Source organism: Patiria miniata, unplaced genomic scaffold (genome assembly GCF_015706575.1).
Source record: "Patiria miniata isolate m_02_andy unplaced genomic scaffold, ASM1570657v1 HiC_scaffold_1, whole genome shotgun sequence".
Lineage (NCBI taxonomy): Eukaryota > Metazoa > Echinodermata > Asteroidea > Valvatida > Asterinidae > Patiria > Patiria miniata.
Genome location: NW_024037047.1, coordinates 35,477,575 through 35,499,294, shown reverse-complemented (window position 1 = coordinate 35,499,294; position 21,720 = coordinate 35,477,575). Strand labels below are relative to the sequence as shown.

Below are 21,720 nucleotides of genomic sequence, written 5' to 3'. Positions count from 1 at the left end.
AAAAGACGCCATTTTGTTATTATTTAGAATCCCACTCTCCCCCTCCCCTACTTAAAAGTAATAAAGTGAAAACTCAAGTTGAGAAACAGAATGTAATACCAGTTTTATTCTGTTAAGTTTCATAATCGTGAAGTTTCTCACGTTGTTCAAATAGCGCGCTTGGGAAAAACACTTCAAATCATTAAAATACTTAGGGCTTGATGAAATGTCTGCAAATAGACAAGAATAAGTATTTTAAACTTTCGCTTTTTTATGAAACGTATACGTTTCATGTTTTGCTTGAATAAATGTTTTGATAATTTTAAAAATTACATGCCAAAGGGGGAAGAAATTTCAAAAACAAATCATGATTTTGCGTGTATGTCCTTGCGAATCCACCGTTCATGCGTACATTGTACACGAACAGCTTTTACATGCTTCGACACTAATACCTATTAAGTACATACAACTGAACATGAATTCAGTGCGTCCCATTCTGGCAGAATTATCCTGCAACTGTTTCGAAATCCTCTTTGTCAAGAAAGTTACTTAACCACGCAGTTATATTTACAGCAGCTTTGGTTATACATTGCTACAAAGTGAAGCTCTTTTTGTCTATAATATTAAATGTTAAGACGAGGAAATAATAAACAAGACAGCTGGCAAGCCCCCTTTAGCTCGTCCCTTAAACTTGGTAGAAGTATTCAAAGTAGTCATCTGAGTGATATTATTTGGGGGCCAAAGTGAGGCTTTAACAAATCGTATTCACAGGTGCCAGTCCGTCAGTGAGTCAGTGAGATAGGTACAAAGAGAACTGTAGGTTGGCCCTCTGGGACCAGCACAAAGGTAATCTCATCGGTTAAACAGAACCAATCTGACAGTCTGCAGTGCATAGTGGTTACTTTTTGACACGTCCTGTTTTATTTTATTATGACTGTGTATGAATTCAGGGTTTTTATTTTATTTTTTACATTTCCGACATTTCTCATGGAAAACTTTTTTTTAACAAAGAACCGATAGTGGCGCGGCATAGCCCCGATATGCTATAAGGATTGTGCAAATTGTGATAAAAGCATGAAACTTCGCACGTTGGTTCTTCATGCCATGAAGAAAATTTTCAGATATACAGGCATTTCATATTGACCTCTGGTGATCTTTGAGAGGTCAATGAACTTTACACTCTATTCATAACGTTTGTTCTTCAAAACTTCACTTTCCTATGACCTAAGTCTATGTCATAAGCCTGCAACATATACATCACATAACGGGAGATAGCTTGCAGTATTGATCCAGGTCCAGAAGTCTTCATACAATGAAAATAATGATCAGATGTGGGAACATTTCATATCTGACCTCTGGTGACCTTTGAGAGGTAAATGACCTTTGTAAACCTGTTTATAGATATTTGTAAGATTTATTCTTAAAACCCCAGCTTTTTCACGATTCAAGTCTAAATGAAAGACATTCATGCTATAAAGGGAATTTTCATATATAGGGTATTTTATATTTAACCACAGGTGACCTTACGAGAGGTCATGACCTTTGTAAAACCAAAGCCTACCTATTGATATTAACACGATTTACACAATCGTATGACCCAAGTCCAACATTTGTGCCATGAAAAGAATGTTCAGATGTGGGGACATCATATTTGAGGTAGTGATGCCCTCGAAGAGGTCAATGAACTTTGTATTTCCTTGTTGCCGTTATTTATCATATTTATTCGTCAAAACGCCATTTCTCGGTGACCCGAGCCTTAATTGTGCCAAAGAACGGTATTACACCTATAAGTTTAATGTGGATGGCAAAACTTACCTTTGGAGATTCCTGCGAAACAAGGTTTCAAGACTTATAAAACAATCGAAACGAGAATTCTACAAAAAGAGCGTGAGACACCTTAAATGTTCTAACCCCAGAGATTAGCATAAAGAAATCAAGAAACTAACAATCAAACACAAGGCCTGCATCTGGCCTCCTTGTGTCCACCACAAAGCCATCACTGCTTTTCAGCGTGTGCAGACCAGCTTTGTTGAATGCTCGTACGTTGCTGTAGTATCGCAGTCCACTCTTTAGATTCAGATTGGTGAACTGTGTGGAGGACACACTGGCCGGGAAGGTGTGGTCAGCAAACTGACGAATATCTTCACCTGAGAAACAAGATAGTTTACATCTTTTACATTCTGAAGTCAGGCAAAACATGACAAGAACGCATCACAGAGACCTCTAGTCCTGCTAGTAAATGTTTTAAAGAGCAAGGGTGACTCATATAGGAAACAAGATGGTTCTCGAACCATGCGTCGCCTGCTTTCGCGAATATCTTTAAAGAGTGACTAATCAGTATGAAGGTTGCCATGTTGCATGTATATGACCCAAGTTTGGTTCCAATTGGTCTTCAACTTTTGAAATGAGACCAATACGTTCTGCCTATTTTACAACTTGACCTCAGATGACCTTTAACCTTGGTACGTGACCTTTGACTTCATTATCACATATCACAGAAGGTTGCCATGTTGCACCTATGACCCAAGTTTGGTTCCAATTGGACTTCAACTGTTGAAATGAAAGCAATTTAACATGTTCAGCCTATTTTACAACTTGACCCCAGATGACCTTTGACCTTGGTATGTGACCTTTGACATCAATGTCAGAAGAAGATTTCTATGTTGTATTTATGATTTAAGTTTGGTTCCAATTGGACTTCAACTTTTGAAACGAGACCAATTTGATGAAACTTTAACCAAAATACCACATACATGTACACACTATACATGACTTGTGCAGACTTAGTCATTGCATAGTCTCTTTCCTGAACTTCATTCAGGCGAGACAAAAAGTGAGTCTTTGAGTTGATTTGGTGAGATTTGAGTGTACTTACCTCCTGGGTAGGTACTCAGAGACACCTGGTAGTGGGACATCGCGTCGTCTAAAAACACTCTCTTCCAGGAGATAAAGAGGACGTTAGGATCCATCAAGTAATCAGTGTCTTTCCTGGCATAAGATCTGGCAAGATCTTTTATCTGGAACAAAAACGTATTTCATTCAGGTACTTTGACAATATTGAAGGAATGATTGGCTGAAGAGGTTTGATAAAACTGCAATTACGGCTTGTGTATTCTCAATGATCTCACATTATTAGAAGAAAGAGCACTGTTAAAGAACCAAAGAAAGGATATATTGCCTGGTTTTGTCAGATTCCATTTGTACATCTGACTCTCTAATTCTCATACCTTTGCACCTCTGACTGTTGATATTTTTGGTGGTGTGATATCCGGGGTGATGCCATCTGATCTGAACACTGCGTATGTAGTAGGATTATACCAGGCTCTGATGAACACATGATATGTGACTCCCTTCTCCATCTTGTGATCTATAACAGATATTAACATTAGTTTCTTTGCTTCTTGTACACAACAAAAAAGGGGGGGGGAAGCAAGGTCAGGGTGACATTCTGCTCATTTTATAAGAAACTTTAATAACCAATCAGTCCCTGTTGTGCCCTAAACCGCCCGAGCAATATATGGATTATGGATCGATTCATCAGGGAACAGATACAATGCAATACAGGGTGAGTAAAAAAAACAAAACCCAAATAGCAGGACAAATTTTTGAATGAAGTTTTGCCTGTAACACTTTCAAAATCTAGGATATCAAAGCCCAGTAATTAAGCTTTCTTTTAGTACAAGAATAGTTCAAATCACTCATGTACTTTTCAAGTCACGGGATGTTTAACACAAACACTGTTTTAAAGTTCTGTCCAAGGATCGCAAACACGTATATTCCTACAGCAAGACGAAAACGATTCTCATGAATCGTTGTACATGAATTGTTTTCGTTTTACTAAAAGAACACTTTTTTTGTGATCTGTGGATCAATTTAAAATGGTGTTTGTGTTCAAAATTCCGTAACTTGAAAAGTACATGAGTGATTTGAATGATTTTTTTGTACTAAAAGAAAGTTCAGAGATTCGGATTTCATATCCTAGATTTTGAAAGTGCTACAGGCAAAACTTCATTCAAAAAATGATCCTGCTATTTGGGTTTCGTTTTTTTACTCACCCTGTACAATTTAGTACATTATGTACAACATTTATTAAAAAACTTCTTTTTTTTTCATTATTTATAACGTTGACTTATAAATTGGACGGATTTCATTACCTTCATCCAGTGTGATGATAGTTTGGTTGTTTTGTCCAATATCATACCATAACCTATCCTGAACTGGATCAAAGATTCCCACAGGATCTGATGAAGAGTCATCACCAATGCTCCATTCGAACCTGCAAATATTATAAATTCATAAATTTCTACGACAGTCTACCCAATCCTATTGGTAGACAGCCAGTCACGTGGCCGGCTTTAAACGGTTGATAAAGACCAGCTGAAATTTCACATGAAATTTGGACTCCTCTAAAATCTGGTGCCAGTACAGTTTTATTGGTTGAACGTTCACAATCCTCATGCATGCATGCGCAATACCACAAGTGAGTCAGTATTTCATAGTCCTAAATTCACACTACACAAGCACAGCTGCATTCTGCGTCACATTTCGCAGTACACGCGGTACACGCGCGCCAATCTCCATATAAGGAGTTTTTATTTACTTCTCGCGAGAGGGCCATACCATAGCATAGCTAGAGGGGTGTTTCGAAAAACATGAAGTAAAGTTGTTGGAAAGATCTTACAGACCTGAGTCCTTACAGTCCTGCAATTATATCATAAACGTCAATCATAGAACGACATATCAAAAACCCCTTTAAGGAGCAGTGGCCACCACTATTAAACTGGGTAAAAGTTTACCAAGTATCAATTTCTAAAGATGCATAGTCACTCAAGAATTATATAGTAAATGGTTCACAGATATCAATTCCATAATCGATATAAATCACATGTCTCACCACTTAATATCCAGTCCTTTCTGCTCAGTGACTCGCCATACTGCAGCAGCCATAGACTGAGTGGCGGTATCATCAATATCAATCACATTATTGATATCATCATTCATCAGATCCAATACATCCAAAACTTCTATCTCAGTGTTGGGGTTACCTTCAAGTCATCGTAAAAGAATGGGTCAAGACAATCAAAATAACATAACAGTTTAACAGCACTGGTTTGAATCCTGCTTAAATAGTTATCAAGCTGCATGTCATCATTTCCTTACTATCATAACTGATGTTTATCACTTTTCTGCTTAAAGATGTTTGCTCACATCTCTAAAACCCACGCCTTTATCAACCTCGTCCTCAGTGCTTACTTTATTTCCAACCTCGTTTCCAATAGTAAACCCTGGATAGGAAACTCTGTACTTGTGCTCTGATTGGACAACGACAACACAATATTAGCATATGTTCCATATTCATAAATCTATAAGAATTACACCGTACAGTTGGTGACTTCTTTTTAAGCTCGTTAAAAGTTAAGTTAGATTGCGCGCGAAATAGTCTGAAAGTCACACACGGTAGGCCTACAACTTTTCTAGCCGAGAAAGTCTTGCCGAGTTTCTACAATGGCGACGCCCAGTCCCTGTAAAACTAAAAGTACCCCAGTCAAATCTGATACTTGCATGCTGTGCTCCAAAAGGGACAAAAATGGAACGCACTTATGGGGAGTCATTGGACGAAAAAAGAATTTCCCGCAATTGCTGTCACAACTCAACGTACCCGTTCCGGGTTTGAGCGACTTGGTTGGTGACATACTCTGCCGAAGTTGTGGAACGAAGGTGCACAAAATGGTTACGTTTTTGGAGGAGGCACGTGTGAACATCGCTAAAATGACACTAAGTCGTACCAGTCGTAGCAAACGGTTCCTGACTTCTCCTGCTCAGAGTGTTCCTACTGCGAAACGGCGGATTTTTTAGCCAAACACCGGTGCCCAGGCCCGCGCCCGTCCCCCAAGGCCAATTGCCCCGAAAGCCTGTCCATCGTCGGAAGCGGCAAGTCCCAGGCCTTTGCCTCACAAGTGCGCAACTTATGGGCAAACCACAACGAAGACTGGTCTCGCACGGGTATGGGATTTTTTTCTTGGATTTATTTACATTTATATTAACTCTCAAAAAAAAAATGTGCTAGGCCTACCTTAATAATTGCTTGTGTTGTGCTTTTATTTTAATTTGATAACGATTGATTATTAATATTGATGATACATTGACATTGTTTATATCTGCACCTATCAAATTCCCCCTGCCCCCCTCCCCCGGCTCTCCCACCTCCCCTCCCCCCATTTTGTAACTTCAAAAGTGACAATCCCCCACGTCTTGGGTGGGGCAGCCCGGGGGGGGGGAAGATGGAGGAAACAATTGATGAGTGCATAGTGTGTGACATGTTAATGACCTTGGCGCCAACTTTTTTTAAAATGGGGTGGGGGAGGGAGGGGGAACTGAATTACAGGCATGACAGGGGACAATGCCTATAGTCACTACAGTTTGGAAGATCCTGGTTAATTACACTTTGAAATAGAATTCTGAATCTGAATATGGAAACATTTTTTTATTTGGAAACAAACAATTTGCAAAGTGTTGTCCTAAATCATATTTCTGTAGATGTCTAGTTAATCATGTAAAACAAAAGGCAAAATTTGCATTGAGTTCATCAAAAAAACTTGCAGCTTTTGCAGAACAACTTTTCTCAGGATCAAGGGTCATGAAAATTTGATCTTTTGATTTCCCCTGGTTAATAAACTGCTGAGTGCCTCACAATAATGGTGGAGCACTAGTGAGTCAGTCACATGGAAGTTGTTGATACCCGTGTCAATAACAGTATTATGCAGTTGCCTTTTTAATCAATTTTGACATCCTTTTTCTCTTCATTTCATTCAATTTCAGTACACAAGTTCAAATCAGCGCTTGCTGAGCTTGGAAGAATTCAACGGCTTGTCATCAATAGTGTCAAGTAGAGATCCAGACTCCATTGCAAACGTCATGTGGGGGATAAAACCCATACAGAGTGCAGTGAAGCACTTGAGTCTGGCAGAGGTGAAAGCAAACTGCTGCAGTCTGCAGCGTTGTTCCATACTCAGGAAATGCGACTTCTCAGATCATTCCAACTTCAATTGGAGAGACATCCTCCAGGAGATGGATAAACAATAGGTGGCATCAGTTCTCTTTGTCATCCCTATGTACACCCCTCAACAAATAATGCATGATATGTTCCTGTTAGAACTAGAAGGAATTGATAAAGAACAGATCAACTCTGTAACCCAACCCACCCAACAAACATGTGAACATTTAAGCACTTCCTTTTAAATGCTGACTCAGTTCAAGTTAATTCGAAATTTCTATTGTGTTGTAAAAACTGTACAGAAAACTGCCAACTCAGTCACAGGCATATACATATATTATACTTTAAATAAAACTCACAAAAGTGAAAAATAATTGCAGTAATGTACATTTCAGGTGTCCATTTCTACTTGATGTCCTTGTGACAACAGCTAGTGATGATTCACATGTCTTCGAGGATGCCAAAGTACCGGTTATCTGCATGGCATATGGAATGCTGTTGTACCAGAGGAGTTGTCGCATTGGAAGACTGCAGCAGCTGTTCACGATCCTTTTAAGTAGATCAGCAGCCAAGAAGGAGGTCAGTTTGTTTGTTTGTTTTTCTGAAATCAATTGCCGATAAAATCACTTAGTTTTATTTTGAAATTCTGTTGGTGACAACTGCATGAAGCTGTATAGTTCTGTGCAGTAAATGAAACTTTGGGAATATGGGAAATAGTTGCTAAGTTGTAATTATTGGTAAAAGAGATCACTTTCATGCCAGGACTATTTCAGTCAATTTTTTTCTTCAATTTCTGTTATTTTATATTAACACCAGCGACCATGGTAAATTCTAACAAAACCCCAGAGTGAGAGTATTCTTCATGTAATGTGATGCAAGCTTTTCCATGACACTCAAGTGAAAATATTCAAGATGGAAAATATTATAACTCCTGCAGCAGGCACTTTGTTTTCAATAATGAACACAAATAAAATCCACAAATGAAATATGCTTTTTGCCCCCAAAGCCTGAGACACTGTGGAGGACCCCCCCCCCGTCCCCTTCAAGTGGTGCTTGTGTAAAATGGTGGGTGAATTTCTGAAAACCATAATTCTACCTCCATGGTTATACAGTCTGTACAAAAGAAATCCACACTGAAAACAGCTACATGTATTTGAAACCTTACAGTCAAGTCTTGTTAATTCAAATTCAAAATGTTTTTTTTTAATCCAGAATTTTGTATTAAGAGGATCATCAGCCCCAGATCAAGGCTTTATATTTACTTTATCCAAATCTTAATAAGTCATTCAATCATACAGGGTTTTTCTTCAATATTTATTTTCCAAACAGATCTACAGGGAGTTTCAGCGGGTGGGAGTATGCCAGTCCTTCACACAAAAAGATGTGCTGCTGAACAAAATCGGTGGTCATTTCAACGAGGAAGCAATGGAACTGGTCAAGAAGGGAAGCAAATTCCAGATTATTGGAGATAACTTTGACCTCCGGGTTCTGCGACATGACATGACGAAGGATGCAAAGAACATTGACTTACATTACTTTGCAAGCACCATTGTATTTGACAGGATATCATTTGAACAACTGCCTGATGACAAACCAACCCGACCACTCCAGCAGTGTCCCATCTCATCTTTCGTGCCTAACGAGGATGAAATCAACACACTGAAGAAGAGCTACAAGATTCTGGTGGCAAGAGACATTGTCGAGTGCTGTCCTGCATTGGCTTTCATGAAGTCGGTCATACCACATCACATCAAGCACAAGTACAGTGACATTACAAAGGAGAAGAGTGCCCTGTTTACCCAAGAGATTCTCCCATGCAACGAGAATAACTATGGGGAAGTGGTCCAGATCCTTAGCAGATACGAAGAATGGGTCCATAATATATTTCGAAAAGAATCTGCAACTCCACTGGTTGAAAAGCAAACTGAAGTAAGTGTGAACAAGTTAGACGCATGTTTCGAAAGTAAAATCCTGCTGTCTCATACAAATGGAATAATCACCGGCCATGTATTTGTTACAACCACAACCCAAAACATTTTTTTTTTTAATTTTACTAAAGAAAAAATAATGACACTTACACACATAGATAGTTGATCATAATAGCTGTAAATAAGACTTGACAAATGTACAGACGTATCCAATCTATCTCGTACATATCATACATGTGCTGATTCACTGACTAAATGATAAAGTATAGTTGTTTTGGTTCAAACATAACTTAATTAGAGTGCAATTTTCCCCCACTAGCAAATACTAAGAACCTTAAGGAAATTTGGAACTTGCACAACAGTGTCTACAATATTGTTGTTACAGGTTTTGGGTCCCTGAGGAGGGGAAAGTGTGAGGGATAGGGTGATTTTCTCTTTTTTGGAAAGGTTACAATTGAAATTGATTCAATGAGAAGTTTCTACTTTTGAGTTTTGAAGTAACCTAAATTGCATGCTTGTTCTTCTCAGGGAGATGGGGATGCGGATTTCTGCATGTTGGGAGCTGACGAGCTTACTTACCATGATCATGTCCATACCAAAGATCTACAAGACGAGGGTGTTGTCATCTGTTCAGGCACTGACAACGTAAGTTATTGCCAAATATAAAATAATGCATGCTGCCCTTCCTTAACACACAAAAACCAAAACATTTAAATTTGGGTGTTGTATGGTGATTCTACACAAAGACTAAACCTTGAAACACAAAGAATCAACCTGCTTCTGTTGTACATGTGTGTTTGGAAGAATCATGTACACATGTACCAGCTGTGATATGGCAGCATAAAAATGTCCCTGCCCCACCCCCCTCTAAAAATGATAAAACAAGAATGTGTTGTGAAATAAAGAAATTTTTTTGGGGAAAAACATGTGCCCCCTTCTCGAAAAAAATCCTTTTGGCTTTGTTTCATCTGAAGTTGGGTCAGGGAACCAGACTACACGAACAGCACTTTTTTCTTGGTTTTCCCAGCATTATGAACACATAACTGTAAAACGGGTCAGTGTATCAACATTTGTTATAAAAAAAACTAACCCCAAATCCATCCATTCCTGGAAATTACAGCAAAAGCAAATATGGCATTTACCTTTTTTTTCTTTTCTTTTTTAAATATGTGTTACAGGAAACTGGAGCAAAGTCTGATACACCAGCTTCATGTCCGAATGTTCAGTCAAGACCAGACCAGCCAGGATCTCATATGATGCAAGTGGATCCAGCTGATCCGCTACAGCACGTCCACATTCCTGTTGGTGGTGACCAGCTGACAAGAGTCCGGCTTGCCGGGGCAAAGGATCTCAGGACTGGAGTTCACACTGCAAGACAGCGGTTCGATCATCTGTACCCCTTCGTCTGTGAAATTTGGCATGCTAAAAAGGCTTTTTTGAATGTACGTTTTGGATTATGCATTTTCCTGTACTTTCCAAAAAGCACCCATGACAACAAAATTTGCAGCCTTCCTGACCTTGTTTTAGAAGTTTTCTAATTTTTGGATAGAAACAAAAAACGTACATTTTGTAGATGATGATGTTCCTTCTCTCGTTTTTAAACCGCTTAAATTCTTAACAATATTCTGCATTTATCTTCAAATCAAGTTGAATCCTCAATCCTAATTGGTCAGTTCATAACAATGGTGGCGATATAATTCCAAAATATCACTGCCCATATCACTCTATATCATGCATACATGTGATTACGATAACCACAGCAAAGCTCATGTTCAGTGTGCATATAATCTGTACTATTTTTGCTTGAACTGAAGATGAAGTTTTTATCCCACTTGCAATCACTGAAAATGATGTGTGTTTATGTTCCAAATGCCATAAGCCTGAATACTTTCTTAAAAAAAAACCAAGTATCTTTCCACGCCCACAGTATGGGAAAACTCACTTTTTTATTGAACCTTTAAAATACCCTTGCATTCCCACTTCTAACAGATTGTTTGCTTTCTTTTTTTACACAAATATTTTCAGATGGCTTTCGATGTGCTGTTCAGCAACAAGTCAGCTCACGATGTAGGTACTCTGAAGTACTTTCGGGAGAGGATTGGAAGGCGCAATGTGACAACTCCTGACAAAATTATGAAGCGTGTGAGCAGCTGTTTCTGACTGTTGGCAAGGGATACCTTTGGAATGCTGCTTGTCAATTCTAGGGAATGAAAGACATCTCATCTGAACCTACCCAGCACATCCCTACAAAACTACAGCGAGAACGACAAGCTCACACAGAGCTGTATTTTGATAAGGTTATTACTGAATTTGTGGATCAGTATGTACTAGTCAGTCATGAGTCTGAGCAGATGATAGTTGCCAAAGATAGATTGGTTCAGTGCAGCAGAGTTGCCCTTGATCATAATTACACAGTAAGACAGCCTGAAGATAATGCTGAAGTGGTGGTTGAGAAGGTGAAGGAAAACATACAAGTCACTGCACACACGTCCCAGATCACTAACCCTCCAAAACCTCCTCCCACTCCGAATCTGCAACCGTCTTCGGTAAAAGTGTCAAAACCTGATGATGAAACACCATCACCTTCACAAACGGTAAATCGTTTAGATGGAGTTAGATCTTATGGGATGTGTTTGCTTGACATGTATGTGTTTCTCCGACAAATGATTGACACAACTAAAGAAGGAGATGGAAGTCGACTCCTGATAAACATGAAAAGGCTACTTTTGTACTTCTATGCAATGGGTCAGAAAAAGAAAAAATATGCTCTAGAAACGCTAGTTGCTATTGCTCAGGTGGAAGCACTTTTAACTCCCCAAATGGCCCAAAGAGTTTTGTGGGGACGTTTCTGTAGTATTAGAGGAGGTCCTGGCAACAATATGGAGTGTGATTTAATGCAAGAGATTTACAACAGAGAAGGCAAGAAACAAATACAGTGCATGGGACCAAATAAAACTGTGAAAGCTATCCAACGAATCTCAAAAGCGCAAGCAGGTCTGCAGAAAATTTCTGAGAATTTTGCTGGTAATACCAGTGTACACAATTTGTCAGTGAAACACACTCATAGGTCAGCTGCAAAGGATGAATACCAGGTCATTAAAGATTTAATGTCCTGTCTCTTGAAAGTAAGCTCTCATTGTATGTGGCACTCCAATGTGTACAACATGGCGAATACTTGGGGCATCTACACCCATCCCTACTGCACATGTTACAAACACAACCCTGCATGTGTTCTGTGATGACAGTTGCTTGAGCAGAACTTGTTTCATTTCTTCAGTTTGGGGCGCATGATACTGACCGAACAATCTGTGATCTGGACCAGCACATGTTTCTGGATAGTACTGATGAACTCCAAGTACATTTTCAAATAGCCTGTGTGCATAGCCGCAGTACTTTAGTTTCATGTAAATGATATTGGATGGATAACAGATGCGTTCTTCAAGCAACTTGATGGCTATTGGATAGAGTATGTCGTAGTAACTTTGAACACCATGGGTAGAGGGCAATCGACTCTTTACGGCATACATGATGTTTTCTCTGTCGGGGTTCCTGCTAATAATTACTGGCTTCTTCAAGCAAAGTGATTTAATTATGGCTTCTCTGTAATCTTGGGGAGCGGTTGCCGTCATTGCAGCTGTTGGAGTATGTGGAAATAGGCTAGCTAAAATGGCTAACTTTGCAAAGTCCTGTCTAAAATCCAGACCCCATTCTACTATGCAATGTGCTTCATCTACCACCGTAGCAACCACGGTATTTTGGATTGCATCAGACAGTAAATAGGGACGAGATGACACAACTGCTTCAGGATGGGCATAGACAATATTTGCTTTGCGTAGTTGCTCCTCGGTGCTCCCAGCAATACAAACATCTGTAGATGAAATGCGGTTTGTCTCTTCTTCTTCTTCTTCATCACTTTGATGATCAGGACAAGACCCAGTCATATGACCACGAAGAATACCAACTTGGACCCCAATGCTAGAAAGTTTTGAGGCTTGATCTTGAACTATGGCATTCAGAGGAGTGACTACCAGAAGTTTTGGATTTTTTATGTTTAGTTTATGTCCAAGCATATAAACAGCTAGCTGATAAATAAGGCTTTTGCCATAGCCTGTGGGAAGAATGACAAACACATCATGTCCATTGAACAGTTCCCATAATGCCCGACACTGTGCAGGTTTGAGATTAACACTGAGCTGTAACTGATTTACTGCATATTGCACCGAGGGCCAAAAGCTGTTAATTTGCCAGGATAACATTGTAGATGCCGGCAACTCCATGCAACTGATCGAGGAGAGAGCCATCAAATGTAGATTTTACTTGTACTTGTACAGTAGTTTAGTAGTAGTAGCCCCCCAAAATGCCTAATCTAAATAATTTTAGCAACCTGAACTGTCTATGTCTGACAGTGACATTGTCTGAGTTACACTCATATTAATATGTCATGTACTATTTACTAATAGAGTGTCCAGTACACTACCACGTAATAAATAAGTAAACAAGAGGAGATGTGAGGTGCAGTACTGAAGTGACGATGTCTGGTTAAATTTCTGTTCACAAGTTGTCGATATAAATATAGATTCGCCTCTTTTTATCTTTGTTTTCAACATCAGCAATCGGCAACGATTGATTTGCACACCGAAGACTACATGGCCGGCCTTGTATTGCATGAATTTTCCAATCAAGTTATTAAATCTAGTTCCAGACCACACAGACTACGTTATGAATGCGACGAAGATGCGAAGTTCAATTCGGAACCAGACTATTACGTGCGCCCAGAATACATCGCCCACAGGGAGACTAATTTACATACGTGTGCAAAAATCTTGCACATGCAAATGATCCAATACCAGGGTGAGAGAGCAGGTAGTGATGGGCGCGTACTGTTCGACACCCTGGGTACGAGGTTGCGCCTTTATCATCATCATCTCACAAAATTGTCATACTTTGTCATCAGTTGGCATGTTACTTTTCAGCTTTGGTTCATGGAAATACATGTACACTGCGAAAAAAAGCGTCTCTGCTAACTATAAAGCTTGACTATGGGCTCAGTGCACCAACAAAAGAGGGCGCGTTTTTGCCACTTTTCAGAGCATCGTGGACAGGACACACAGCGTGTGCATACTGTACTGTACTCTACTGGTTAGAGCACAAAGTGTGCACGACTTCCTGAACGTGCCAAAGCTATTAGCCACAGTGTCTTCGCGTGAGCGTCAGGCGTAGTCAGCGCGTGAATACAATCAAATTTTACTTGCGATGGTCTCCCCGACTAATCCCGCCCCCAATATCTTTGGATCATTCGAAATACGCAGTGGATGGACTAAGAACCGGCCCCCAACTCTACTTTCTGTCTGTTGAAAGGGTACTTGTGCATGGAGCCCATGACAGACTGAGGGTAACCGAGAACCTTGTTCTTGGATCTCCATCTAGTTCTAAGGATTAACACATTAGTCTCTGTACCGCCCAAAAGTGCCGGACTTGTCAATTCTTTATACACCCCTCAACCACCCCAACACTCTATGGTGTCAAGGATTCAATGAGTAAACACGGTTTAATACCAGGTTAAACAAATGAAATTTTTTAAACTCATAATGATGATTTGTGCCAATAGTTGCTACCCTTGGTAGCAATTTTCAGCACAAATCCTTGATTCATTTCCAAGATATTAGCCTCCAAAAACCCTATAAATTTATGCGTGTGCGAAAGTGGGCATGGCACCAATCTTTGTTAAGGCCATATCTCAGAAACCCTTAGGAGATGGTGCTTAAATTGTTGCATGTGTTCATTATACACAGAAAGGTACTTCTAGGTTTTTTTAAGCCAAATCCGAGTCGATTGCCATATAGGACCTCTGGTTGGAGTGAATATGGAATGGCCTATACACCTATTACTTACTGTGAGTGACATCAGTGCAAGACTGGTCTGGATTACATGTTCTATCAATGGGTGCACACGCACAATGGCCCTTGCACGTTGTAGGCAAGCAGCGTCGCAGCAGGACAAGGGAGCCCTCGTCTGGTCGAGTAGGAGAGGCTTCAAAAGTGGAATGATGACGGCTGCTTGGTATCCCAACCTACAGAGATATTAAAAACAATATGAATTCAAAAAGTAGTTTATCTTTTTATACTTTCATTGATCACGTTACAACCAAACCTCTTTCTAGAATGAGACAAAGTTTTTATGACCAGTAACATCTTTTCACGAGATGAATCTGCGTCAGGGTGATGTAAATGAATATTAGGTTTTGCCCTTTCAACATCTTAAAGGAAGGGTAGATCATTTGTCATTTGTGCATTTTTTCGTTTGAAGCAACGAAAGTGCTCAAAAACTAAAGACAGGTGCTTAACAACTAACCTGATGAAGTTTTAGCTCTATGAATGCTGTGCACTCAGAGAAAACAATATTCTAGAATCTCGGTTTCAATTCTAAAGTTGCTGAGTCATGTTTAAATTGCGCACGAAATCAGCATGCGGCACACGTTCTCTTTCAGGCTACTGCAGCTATACGTGATGTCGCGTACTGAGCCGATGAATAATAGCAACCCCGCGCAGGTGTGCGTCGTGTCAACACTTGCAAAATGTGACATTTGGCTCATCCTTGGAAAATGACCTTCTTTTATTATTTTCTTCATAATGACAGCAAGCAAGAAGGAACCATTTCGCAGGGAGTTGTAATAGTGCCATTACTATCATTAAACCAAGTAAGCTTGTCAACAACAATTCAGTCAGTTACTTTTTGGATAGCTGCAAATGATCTACTCTACCTCTAACTGGAGTTGATCAACCTCGGCTTTCACCATTTGGTATTGTTTCATGTTGAATGGAGAATAAATGTTAATAAAAATATTGTGATTTGTTTCACTTTTTAAAATATGACCAAAAATTTAAATACTCCACAAGTTCTCCTCAGTTCATACATGATTATTTTAATAGAGACCTCAAAGGAATGTATCCTTTCATAAATTATGAAAAGATACATTCCTTTGAGGATTATGATAATGTCAAATATTTTCCAAAATGGCTGATCTCAATTTGAACTGAATCTATAAAATTGCACGATGGCTCCAGATGACTTGAGACCAATTACAAGTAACATTTCAAATGAATGTTACACTTGCAAATCAGAGGTTTTACACTTTTCCAACCAAACGTGTTTTAATCTACATTTGTATAGATTCATAACAATTACAACTCATTACCCCATTAACAGCCCAGATGGAGATGTAGAGATACAGATGAGATGGGTCTGTTATACTGCCCTCTAGTGGTATGATGGCTGTCTGTGCGATGCCTTCATCCAATGACATGCCGTCATTGCTGTGGTTTACACGAACCGGTCCATTCTTAGGAAAACAAAATTGTCATTTACTTCACTTTTGACACACAAGAGTTCCATAAACTGAACAAAATATAACATTCTCGAAAACCACACAAAACCAGAATTGGATTGTTCAAAAGAGTCATCTAGAGCAAAGAGCGCTTCAGATTCTTGCAATTAACAGAAAACTTGACATAGAAAACTGAATCAAAGGGCAAGTTTGTGCAAGAACTACTGTTAACCATAGTTCGAATAAGTTAACCCGAACTCTGTCTACTGGACGATGGTTGGACTACGCTAGTCAAATATTTGGAACCAGCCTACTGGGGCTGGTCGCATCACTGGTTATCAGTAGCCTCGTTTTGTTACTTAAGTGCAGAGGGAACCATTGACAAAAGGTTAAACCGTAGCGAGTTGTACTACCCACTGGTGGGCCTCACAGATATCTTCCGGTTCATTCAACAGGTCAAAGAACGTAAACAATCCAAACATACTCGTGACCGCCATATGTTGACAATGGTTTGACTAGAGTCGTTCGCACTTTAATGTTACAGCGCATGCGCCCTGTTTGATACCAACCAACCATTGGTTGACCACAATGGTTGTTGTGCAAACTTGCCCAGAGATGCAACAAACAGAACACATCAATGAAAGTTCAAATACAATTGAATAAAATGGTCAACAAATGATTAACACTTTTTTTTGGGGGGGGGGGGGCAGATCAATGTTGAACTATTTATGCAATTATTTGAAAAATTTTCATTTGTCAATAACAGCCATATAATGCTGGACATGGAATTCCAAATAAAGCACAAAGGTACCGGAGTGAGTTCAGTGCCGCTGTACGTGCGTCCGGCAGAGACCAAGTAGTGGCTGATACCAGAGTGTACATCAGCAAATCCCAGCCAGGCAAGGGCTAAGGAACCCAGGGATGTACGGGGGTCTTCAAGCCACGTCATCCAGCCAGAGTGGTAGCGTGGAGGAGATGGGGTGGTCGGTGGACTCTCCGTGGTAGAGCTGATTGAGTCGGTGGCGTAGTCTGTTCCATCAGGCTGTTTTGGAGGTTAGTATACAGGGTGGTTAAAAACACTTTTGAAAGCAATTTTCACCAACTTAATGAACTTATTTTAAATATCTTATCACATAGTAGTAAAGTATAGGCCTTTAACTATGCATGGTGAAAAAAAGCTTAGTAAAAGTCGCAAAAATAGTGATTATTATGCTAATTTGAATACAAGTCACCAAAATCAGTCTTGTCCACGGGTTATTCTATGTACATTTGACGTTTTCGGAGTTCATAAAAATTAAAGAGGTTGTGGAATGCTCGAAGGCATTTCCGTCATTTTTCGGGTATATGTAGCCTAAGGTGTGATGAAACAAAAACGACTATTGTTTCTGTCATGAAATGAGTACAAAAGGTACTTTTGAGAGCTGTTTTTCAGGTCCAGTTTCGACCTGAACGTTCAACTGTGTAAAAGTCGTCGTTGCGGGCAGCAAACAAAACACAGTAAATCGTGACGTAATAAACAGGACTCCCGATGCACAGTAGCATACACGAGTCCTGTTTATTACGTCACGATTTACTGTGTTTTGTTTGCTGCCCGCAACGACGACTTTTACACAGTTGCACGTTCGGGTCGAAACTGGACCTGAAAAACAGCTCTCAAAAGTACCTTTTGTACTCATTTCATGACAGAAACAATAGTCGTTTTTATTTCATCACACCTTGACTACATATACACGAAAAATGACGGAAATGTCTTCGAGCATTCCACAACCTCTTTAAAAAAAAACCTTCCCACCAAAATATATTTTGCCATGGTAACTTTTTTTGAAGCCGTCCAATTATTCATGTCAGTGTTAAGATCATCTACTCAATGAGCTGTCAGCTTAAGTTCACTGTTGCATAACATTACATAACATAACAATCAAATGTCATGCCCTTTCAAATAAAGCTCCAATAGCTGAGCTCAGTCAAGCGAAGGGAATGTATACCTCCATGGAAAAACAGGTTTCGCACATGAAATGTTCAAATTAGCATAGCTCAACAACAAAATGTGTAAATGCAACGATTTCTTCTTCACATTTGCTTAAAGGCCAGTACTTTAATAGCTACTAATCGACAGTTAAAAATAATTTTGAAAATAAGTGAAAATTGCTGTCAAATGTGGGTGTCCTTTTTTTTTTAACCACCCTGTATGAATCATACCACAATAACTCAAAAAAAAAATTCACATTCACAAACATTTTAGCAGGATTCAAGGGACAGTTGTCTTCTTTGTGTGATTCTGACAGTCTCTGATGTAGGGCACAAGACATCCTATTATTGATTAGAGGAACTTGAGGTTCATGTGGAAACTGCCGTTGCTACTTGGAGATTTCAACATGCAAACAGCAAACCAAAACTGGTACTATACTTAGTTAAGTCTGTCAAATGCTTTCCCTTCAACAAACTTCCTAAACACTTTTTTCAATTATAAATTTCTGTATATCTTCTCATTTAAACATAACAGGTGTACTTTCTTAAGTACGAATTTTCACAAGAATTTCAATAAAACAGCAGCAACAGTGATTCAGCATTTTGTCTTCTTTTATTCACTGAAAGCTAAATGCTATGAAAATTCTACAAAACTGTCAAAGACTGAACAGTAATATCATAAACTCACAGTTTCAGCCGGTTCAGTTGGATCAATCCAGATGATGTGATGACGCTGCAAGTTAGCAGCACTCTCTGTGCCAATGGCAAAAGTCACAACAGAAGGTGGGCTGCCATCAACCTGAGGAAGAGAAATGATACAAGAAATGATGGTACAGTGCCATCTTACTAATGAGAGAACTAGTTAAAAAGGATTATGGGTGGGGATAAATTAAGACATCAATAACACTGCAGACATATCTAAAGTAAACATCTTAGACAGAGACGCATGATACTTCGAAAGGGGGATGAAGGAGGCAGCCTACATAAGAGCCTTCAAACTTTCTCTGGACCAGGGGAGGTACAAACTCCCAGGAGTCTATGGCGCGGTGTTGGGATCACGTGTCTGTAAGATCAAGAATGCAACATCCGGGTCATCCTGCTGATAGAGACCAAGGTTTCGGTCAAAAAATTTCAGGTACAAAATTTTCTAGTGATGTGATCACAAGTTTACCTCTAAATTGTAAATAACACAAATGGTAATAATGACGACTGATGACAACAGAGATAAGCAGTCTATGGCATGTGTGTATGGCAACTCAAAGAACTGAATCGATCACTCTGATGGATGGAAAGGTCTACCGGAGATTAAATGTAGAAGTACTAAAATCTGTCATGAAAGGTCAAGTTGGTGGAGGTACATGTGTGGTTATGATCAGGGATTGTGAAGTGGATGTCACTTACCAAAAAGGATTCCGTATTGGCCTGTGTGCAGAGACCAGCAAAGTTACAAGCCACTACGGTAACGATGTAACGACTGCCTTCATGTAATGTCAGATTGGTGAAGGTGTAGTCCAACTCACTCCCTGCAATCTTCAAATGATACCAGAATCAGATCCATTAAGTTGCTGCTAATAAACATACACTGCAATCCAATTCAGACAAACAGCGGAATGCGAAGTGACAAATGGTCGACCTTCCAACTGTCAAAAAGGTGGAACGGCTGTACAAGGGTGTTTAAAAAAAAAAAGGCAACCCAAATGTAAACTACAAAATTAATGTAAACTACAAAAAAAACCTAATATTTTCAGATAGGTTAAAAATCATGTAAAACACCAATGTGTCCTCTTTCCAATGATACCTTGATTGTGTGTCTGGGGCCATGGATGACTGAGCAATCATTGTTATTCTGTCAAGGGTCAAAACCTGCACTGGGCCAAGTTTGTGAAAAAGAGTACCTGGTACTCTGGGTAACTGGTATTCTGGGCACGTAGAACGGCTTTATTTAAAGAAAGAATGCATCCTGTTCTTTAAAACAATTTATACAGCACGTGAAGTTTACCCCTCATGGCCCGATGCCTTCAACGTGGCCGCCACCTCTTTCCACCCAAAGCTCTGCATGAAGTCTAGTCCATTTCAAGCCTTGCACAACAAACCAGCCAGCAATCTTAATAGCTAGGTAAAACTTGGCCCAGTACAGGTTTTGACTCTTGACAGAATAACGAATGCTCAGTCATCCGTGGCCACAGACACATAATCAAGGTATCATTGGGAAGAGGACACATTGACATTTCGCATTATCTTTAACTTATTTGAAAACATTTATTAGATTTGTTATAATTGACATTTACATCTGGGTTTCCTTTTTTGATACACCCTGTATGTATTTAAAATTGTTACCTAGACCGATTGCACATTATGTTGGTTATATTTGGTAAACTTAGCTCACTCTTTGTACTTTCATTTTCACCTCTCCCATCTCAACCCATGAATATTTTTATACAGATAAAAACTTTACCTTTATTGATGGAATATTCACATCTCCATTGTGATGTGTGCTGACTGATACGTACTGGTCTTTAATACCACTTTCAGGGTCACTGAACTTCCAGGAAAAGTGAATCAGATCCCGCAGAACCTAAACAAAGAATGTTACAGGTTAATTTCAAACAGAGATTTGAAATCGCAAAAAAACCAAAAGCAATTTTATCACGGATAAATGCAAGACTAATCTTGTTTAACCAGTTTGAAGCCGGGTTTATTTTGACAGTGACAGACCCAGGCGTGGGATTATTTCTCACAAGCCTCGATGCCAGACGGGTTCAGGCCAAATGTGCAGGTAGCACACCCTGATATTTTCGGCCTCGCTCACTGCGAGCGGGTCGCTGACAGATATTTCCGGCCTCACTCGTTGCGGGTTTATCTGTCATCCAATCTGAATTTCAGAAAACTTTTGCGTGTATAGGCCTACACATCCTCTGGCACTAACTGGTTAAACATAAACAAAAAAGGTTTCTAATTTTATCCTCTCTTGTCTGCAGAATATGTCTCTGAAAATAGGGGGCATGGAAATCCTTCGGTCCCATGAGTCTAAAGTTAGTTATATGGGAAAATGTCCAATTATGGTTTATTGAAAATTTGTTATAACAAGCTGCATCCTCTCTGAGTTATGCCCATATATTTCCCATGTTTGCAGCATTGCTAATGTTGCTAGCATCATGGCATGTGGCGTGATCCCTGGCAACATGGCATATACTGGTTTCTGGCTTCTGACAAGCCCCCTTTAAACAAAGATATTGAGAAAATGGGGAACCACCAATATAGGGCAAGATTGCTCAGTTGATAGAGCACCGAATAGCAATTTGACGATTGCAGGTTCAAACCTGCTCCAAGTTTTGTTCAATTTTTTTTAAATGTCAAAAGGAAGGATAACTTATGGACATTCTTGTGTACTTGTGTATGGTTATTATCTGTCAGTTCCTGTTGCTAAATGTTGTCATGAGATCCAAAAGAGAGCAAACGCCACTTCCCCTGCTACATGTTCCTTCTGCTTATTTTCTACTTAACCAGTTCACGCCAGGATTTTTTTT

General features: G+C 39.5%; 2 protein-coding genes across 2 annotated transcripts in view; both read right to left on the bottom strand.

Moving 5' to 3' along the window:
* Positions 1–1,559: 1,559 nt before the first annotated feature.
* Positions 1,560–21,720, bottom strand: part of LOC119733193 — a gene marked incomplete at its 5' end in the record, with an annotated part of 63,994 nt that continues 43,833 nt past the window's right edge. The window contains 11 exons of the mRNA XM_038206783.1: positions 1,560–2,126; positions 2,855–2,996; positions 3,207–3,346; positions 4,134–4,255; positions 4,874–5,024; positions 14,794–14,971; positions 16,097–16,240; positions 17,037–17,267; positions 18,882–18,992; positions 19,595–19,723; positions 20,649–20,768. Of these exons, the coding sequence (XP_038062711.1) occupies positions 1,921–2,126; positions 2,855–2,996; positions 3,207–3,346; positions 4,134–4,255; positions 4,874–5,024; positions 14,794–14,971; positions 16,097–16,240; positions 17,037–17,267; positions 18,882–18,992; positions 19,595–19,723; positions 20,649–20,768 (1,674 nt within the window). The remainder of the gene's footprint in view (positions 2,127–2,854; positions 2,997–3,206; positions 3,347–4,133; positions 4,256–4,873; positions 5,025–14,793; positions 14,972–16,096; positions 16,241–17,036; positions 17,268–18,881; positions 18,993–19,594; positions 19,724–20,648; positions 20,769–21,720) is intronic.
* LOC119729279 (Bloom syndrome protein-like) lies at positions 11,929–13,472 on the bottom strand. The gene has a single exon (XM_038201888.1). It carries the CDS (start codon positions 13,200–13,202, stop codon positions 12,006–12,008), a length of 1,197 nt encoding a protein of 398 aa, XP_038057816.1. The 5' UTR covers positions 13,203–13,472; the 3' UTR covers positions 11,929–12,005.

What these genes read in the sequence shown, in the direction of transcription:
- LOC119729279 (XM_038201888.1), bottom strand. Translation starts at nt 13,202, where the DNA reads ATGGCTCTCTCCTCGATCAGTTGCATGGAGTTGCCGGCATCTACAATG.